Source organism: Tupaia chinensis, unplaced genomic scaffold (genome assembly GCF_000334495.1).
Source record: "Tupaia chinensis unplaced genomic scaffold, TupChi_1.0 Scaffold000688_1, whole genome shotgun sequence".
NCBI classification, from domain to species: Eukaryota; Metazoa; Chordata; class Mammalia; order Scandentia; family Tupaiidae; genus Tupaia; species Tupaia belangeri.
In genome coordinates, this window is record NW_006160211.1 from 3,795,573 (window position 1) to 3,802,432 (window position 6,860).

A 6,860-nucleotide genomic window follows, 5' to 3' on the forward strand; every position below is an offset into this window, starting at 1 on the left:
GTTTTTCCCCCATTTTGTGGTTTTTTTTTTTCTTTTTTTTTTTTTTTTTTTCACTCTACAGCATGTATGCTCACCAGAGAGAGACTGGGGTTGGGGGAGAATTGTCCCCCAGAGGGAATGATCATGCAGCAATCCCTTCCCCTCCATTCTATTGAAATTTTGGGCATGCTTATACACATGTGATGTGTTTCACAAGCTGCCGAATCTTAGACTTGAATCATACAGTTGGCCATGTAGCATCCAGCCACTTAATCTCCATTCTTGTACTGGCCTCTCTTTTTACTTTCTTTTAAAATTTTAGCTTTTTAACTGTGTGGGATACCCACAATTGGAAACAATAAAATTCTTATCTTTTTTTTAGTTTTTTGCCATAGGGTATGTGTGCTTGCCGAAGAGTCAGAGAAAGACAGTGAGACCGTGAGAAAGTGAGAAAACACACACACCGGGGAGGACGACTATGTTGTAATCCCTTCTCTTTCATTCTCTTCTTGTGATTTTGGGCATGTATGCACATGAACCTAGTGTGATTTTTTGTTTATTTTTTATTTTATTCTTTTTTTGCTATAGGGCATGTGCACTCACCAGAAAGACAGAGAGAGACAGAGAGATAGAAAGTGAGAAATCACCCCCCAGGGGGAGATGGCCACGCCACAATCTCTCCTCCTCCATTCTCCTCTCGGGTTCTTGGGCACACACGCACCCTGCGTAAGTTAAAGCCACCGGGTCCGGAACTCGAACCGCGGTTGGCTATATGGCATTCAGTGACATAGCCATTACGCTAACTGTTGGTCCCCCTAGTGTGATTTTTAAGCCACCAGGTCTGGGACTCAAACCATGGTCAGCCATGTGGGAGACCAGCACCCTTAACCACCATACCACCTGCTGGCCCCCACTAATGTTTTTTTAATGTCCTACAAACAAAAAACTTATGTGCTTTATTAAGTAGTATTTTAAAAAGTGACTTGTTGAAAAATTGAAAGAAAAATTTGAGTTGTGAGACTTGAGTATGCATCACACAAAAATATCAGTTTTCATATAAATTTTATTCATTTTTTATTCTTTTAAGAATTATTTAATTTTTTTATTATTAATTAATTAATTTATTTTTAATTTGCTATGGCGCTCATATATTCACCAGAGAGAGAGAGAGAGAAAGAGAAATTAAGACACCAGGTTTGAGACTCAAACCATGGCTGGCCATGTGGGAGTCCAGTGTCTTAACCAACATGCTACCTGCTGGCCCCAATAAGGTAAATTTTAATATGTGAACAATGGTCTTGACTTTTGTTAAAGCTTACTGACTTGGATTTCCATAATTTCCAATTCTTTAAGCCTTTGATTATTAAAATAACAGGTATCAAAATTATTAGAATTTGTTTTTTTCCCATAAGTATACTTTTTCCTTCCTGGAATTGCAGATGATAGAATTAAGAAACTACTGCCTAAGGGCCAGCCCTGTAGTGTAATAGTTATGCCCTGTGGCAAGGTTTGAATCCTGTTCCAGGCTGCTTGAAAGCTTGAAAACACACCAGGCACATGTACATGCCCAAAATCTTGTTGGGAAGGAGAAGTGGAGGGAAAGACTTGTGGTGTGACCATACCCTATTGGGAAGTACTTTTCCTTTCTCTGGTGAGCACATATGCCCTCTGGCAATTAAAATATTTCTTAAATTCTGAAAAAGGAAAGTACTGCTTAAAATGAGTATCTATCGATTTTTGCTTTTCATTAAGAGATACTATTGAATTATAGAGACTGTGTGAACCAGATTTGAAATATTCAACTAATTCACTCACCTGTTTTAGTTTGGAAAATAATGCTTGCTATAGCTATGGAAATTAATTGAACAGAGAAAGTGGTCTTTAACAAATCAGAACTATTACCTCAAAAGCAATAAATCTAGACTCTTTCACATTTACTCCATTGACTTATATGATTTTGTTTTCTTATAATAAACATAGAACCTACATGTGATATATAGCAGTCATGTTGTTTTATTCTCCACAGGTATGTTTGCAATTCGTGCTGATCATGATTTTGTAGTACAGGAAGACTTCATGAAAGCAGTCAGAAAAGTGGCTGATTCTAAGAAGTTAGAGTCTAAATTGGACTACAAACCTGTGTAATTTAATGTAAGATTTTTGATGGCTGCATGACAGACATTGACTCAATGTAAAAATGAAGTTAAGGAAAATAATGTATGTATTGGCAATAATCTCATTAAAAGTACCTGAATAAAAATATGTATGAGTAACATCATAAAAATTAGTAATTCTGTAATTCAGCTTTTAAGATTGGTACAGAAAAATTTGTATGCTTGTTAATGTTGCATTTATTGCAGCAGAAGTTACAAAAGAAGAGAGTTGAAGCTTTTCATATTTGCTGTGTGAGCATTTTGTAAACATTGAAAATGATTTGAGATAGTAGTACAAGAGAGCATTTCTTATGACTTATTTTATATCATTTGTTTTCCTCATCCTAAAAAAGTTGAATAAAATCTGTTTGATTCAGTTCTCCTAAAATATTCTCATCTTTTCTAAGAGTACATTTACTATAGTCCTTTAGTTTCTTTAGTAAGTAAGCTGTTTGTTTAGTAACCCAGATGAAGTTGTGCTTAGACTATATGTTTTGTAAATTTTATTTAAAAATAATACAGACACTCAGTGGTCATCAGATCATTTTGTTATATATATATAAATATAACATGGATGTGTGTTTATATGTTCCTCCTTCAAGAAAGTATTTACCTACTCTTTACCTACTGTGAGTAGGCTTTTGATAGTTCATTGAAAAAGTACATGCACCATCCATAACTTTGTTTAGATTATGATTAAAAGTAATATTTGCTAAAAATGTGACTTGGTTTTCTTAATTTATGTGAAATGTTACGTTCCTTTTGAGAATGTGAAGGTCTAGATTCTCTTTCCAGAAAAGTTCTCACATATATACACATAAATTTTATATATTCTGTAATTTCAGGAAATTTATTATTTCCCAAGCTCACCGATGGACTCTGTAGGTATCTATGGATATCAGGATGAGAGTATCTGATGTAGGGGATGTTGATGTCAGAAGTGTTCAAAACAAAAGTTCTGTTACCTATACACAATTCTTTCTCAGATGATGTGGCAATAAAAGCTTGAACAAATTCCATAAGGGAAGCATCATTGGGAATTAGTCACCTTACTATTAAAGGTGCTGGGGGGGGGGAAGAAAGGTACTCAAGTTCAGTTCCATAAACCCTAAAGAATCAATGATATATGACCTTAGTTAATTACTCCTTTTTTCAAATTAGTTACTAACAGGGTATTTTGTGCCTTTTATAATTTTAATAGGTGGAGACAGTTTACATAGTAATAAGAAATAGAATATCTAAGCTGGTAATCTAAATTAGGGAAAGTTCTGTGGGTTGTTAGTGCATTTCATACATATGACAATATACAGAGTAATAGAGAGTGTGTGTGTGTGTTTGCTGCAAGGGAGGATTCCAAGACAGCCATATGATCCCTTCACTGTTATTGTAATTAGCATTTACTTAATGATCAACTATCTTGTCTTTTTAGTTTGGTGCTGGCATTTGTAAAAAGATTTATTTATTTATTCATTCATTTATTTTAATATGACTATAGAGAGACACAGTGAGAGAGAGGGAGAGTGGGAAAGCAAGTCACTGGTCCGGGACTCTAACCGTGGTCGGCAATGTGGGAGTGTCCAGCGTCTTGGTCACACCATCTGTTGGTCTCCGGTGCTGGCAGTTCCAAAGAATCCATTTTCTGCACAAATCTTTTTTTTTCCCACCTTTATCAAGTTTGTTCATCTGTTTTAAAACAAAAAGAATAATAGTGCCTCTCTAGGCTCAGGGAAAGAACTGTAGATACATAACCTTTATTCACAAGACAGTATTAACTCACTGAAAACACCTTTTAAACGCTACTGAAAGACGTAGTTCATTAGTATTATGTTGAAGTATTAATAAACTCAGTTAAAGGAAGAAGCCTTACTTTATATACAATTTACTGAGAACAAACTATTAGTTCCGCCTGTCTGTTGCCATTCTTTCTGGGGATTTACTAGGTAATTTAAACTGAGTTGTCATAGTCCCCAGTATTCTAAAAAATCCACCATTTCAATGATTTGCTTTATTACTTGAAGGTAATTGGTTTCATTTTCAGTAAAGCATAACACGACTTTCTCTTTATACATTACTCTTGGTTATAACCTCAGCACACACTGCAGAATTCTGAGAAGGAAGAAACTGGTTTTCCTTCCTGATGCCAGTTTGTGGCGAGTTGGATGTTTTGCCTGTTGGTTCCTACGTAGACAAGGAATTCCCGTCCCGCCCGCAACGGCAGTGCTGGTTCGCCGGGCCCTACCGCTTTTCCCGGGGCAGTCCCTGATTCGCCTCCTCGCACGCTCACTCCGCCCCCCGCAGCCCTGACTCCTCCCTCGCAGCGAGTTCTCCCCAGGTCCCGCCTCCTGCGCCTGCGTTCTCGCGAAGAGGCGGGGCGGCGGCGCGCTGACACCTGGCGGCGGCGGGGGGGCGGGCCGAAGGCGAGCGTGGGCTGGGATTGGCTGGGGGCTGGGACCCTCTGCTCTGCCTGTGTTAGTTGGAAGCCCGCCGTCCGTCCTCCAGTCCTCGCTCCAGCAGCCCTCTGCCTTTCGCCGCCACGCCAGCCGGAGGGTCAGGCCGGCTGGATAACTCGCCTTCCCACCCCACCCACCAGCCCGGCCGGGACCATGGAGGACGTGAAGCTGGAGTTTCCCTCCCTGCCACAGTGCAAAGAGGACGCCGAGGTGAGTCTGGCGGATGACTGCTACGCACAGGCCTCTCCTGTGGCTCCGGCCGAGGGGCGACCCCAGGCCCCAAACGCCGCGGCTTCCACTCGCTAGGAGCCCTGTCGCCTCTTGAGGGCGGCCTGGGACCTCTGAGGCGGAGCCTCCCGCTCTTGGGTGTCTTCCTCTTCCTTTCCTGCGATCCCGGTGGCGGGGCTGGGTCTGGTATATTGAAATATTGAAATTTGGTGAGATGAGGAAATCTCTCTTTCCCCTTAAGCTCGGTGTCTAAGACTTCCTTTTTTATTTCCAAAGCAGTAAGAGGCTAAGGTTGTTTTTAAGTCTCAGCTTTAGGGATGTGTTTGGTGTCAGCGATTCTCTTTGGGGACACAAGGTCCCACATGTGGCACAGGTCCGGGGCCTGAAGTTTGAAAGTGCGCCTTCGAGAAGTTTCCCAAAGTTATTTGTTTTTAGGCAAATCTACGACCAACAGAATAAAATGTCAGCTCATTTAAATCGGAAAATTACGCAGAAATCATGCTCTTTAGGGGAAAGTTAATACCGAGAGTAAAATTTCCTATACTTTGGTCTCTTAATTTCTTTTTTTTCTTTTTTTTGAGAAGTTTTTGCTATAGGGTGGATGCGCTCGCCAGACAGAGACAGAGAGACAGAAAGTGAGAAATCACCCACCCAGGGGGGATGGCCACGCCGCAATCCCTTTTCCTCCTCTCCGGATCTTGGGCATGCACGCACGCACCCGGCGTGAGTTTAAGCCGCCTGGTCTGGGACTCCCACCGCCATGGACTATATGGGAGTCCAGCGATATAGCTATTAACGCCAACTGCTGGTCCCATATCTTTTAATTTCTAATTCACGTTATGTTTTTTTTTTTGGGGGGGGGAAGGTTTTTGTTATAGGGCGTGTGCTATCTCCAGAAAGAGAGAGACAGACAGAAAGTGAGAAATAACCCCCCAGGGGGGAGTGCCACGCCTTAATCCCTTCTCCATTCTCCTCTTGGGATCTTGGGCACGCAGGCACAGGCAACTGGCGTGAGTTTAAGCCACCTCGTCTGGGACTCAAACCATGGTCGATTACATGGGAATCCAGCAACATAGCCATTATGCTAATTCCTGGTCTCAGTGTTTTTTAATCCCTCTCATTTTTTTCTTGCCTACTGTTCATATTAGGAATTGTTTCATCTATTGCCTAGTTTAAAATGTTATAGGGCTGGGTCTTGTAGATGGCCTGGTGGTTAAGGGTGCTAGACTCCCACATGGCTTACTGCGCTTTGAGCCATAGACCTGGAGGCTGACTTTCCCTTTTCTCTCTCTCGCTCTCTGTCTCCCTCTAATCAAATTAAAATAAATAAAGCTGAATAAAATAATTCTAAATAAAATGTTATGGGGTTAGGTTGCAGGCTGATAAATTAGAATGGGGGGTAGATTGGTAATGGAACTAGGACAATTATGCTTCAGTGAGGTCAAGAAAGTTAGATTTCTGGTGTTTTAAATGCCTTAAAACAAACTGGAAAAATAAAGCCTTATTTTTAGGAAACTAGTCAGTTTATTCAGAATACCATTCTATTGGATATTATCTACATTTGATATTCACATTTTTCACTTGGAGAACTCCCTTGTGTTAGCTGTCCTTGAAAATTGGGGAAAAAAAATTTGGGGAGAGGTTTTTTGCTATAGGGCTTGTGAGCTAGCCAGAAGGACAGACAGCAAGAAATCACCCCCCAGGGGCAATGGCCACATCTTAATCCCTTCTCCTCCCTTTTCTTCTTTGGCATGTCCACACACACTCCCCACATGCTCCCATTGTGAGTTTAAGCCACTGAGCCCAGGACTAACTGCGGTCGTCTACATGGGAGTCCAGTGACATAGTCATTATGCCAATTCCCGGTCCCGAGAATTGAAAAAATATTAAGACCAGGCTCTTAAGCAAAAGGGAGGTCGATTTAGGCAGCTTTGAAAAATTTACACTTTTTTCCTTTATCATAAAATAATGTGAATAAGGAGACTGCTTTTATATTCTCAAAAGGATTCAGGAATTTCAGCACTGCAAACAGCTTTAGAAGCAATTTAGA

At 40.7% G+C, this 6,860-nt stretch overlaps 2 protein-coding genes across 2 annotated transcripts in view; both read left to right on the forward strand.

The window, feature by feature from the left end:
- The window catches only part of PSMC6 (proteasome 26S subunit, ATPase 6), a gene marked incomplete at its 5' end in the record, with an annotated part of 28,749 nt that extends 26,325 nt beyond the window's left edge, over positions 1-2,424 (forward strand). The window contains 1 exon segment of the mRNA XM_014592419.2: positions 2,006-2,424. Coding sequence (XP_014447905.1) covers positions 2,006-2,124 — 119 coding nt within the window.
- A 2,151-nt stretch (positions 2,425-4,575) lies between these two features.
- STYX (serine/threonine/tyrosine interacting protein) overlaps positions 4,576-6,860 on the forward strand; it is a 36,715-nt gene continuing 34,430 nt past the window's right edge. Inside the window, exon 1 of the mRNA XM_006160544.2 lies at positions 4,576-4,792. Within this exon, the coding sequence (XP_006160606.1) occupies positions 4,736-4,792 (57 nt within the window). The 5' untranslated portion in view covers positions 4,576-4,735. The remainder of the gene's footprint in view (positions 4,793-6,860) is intronic.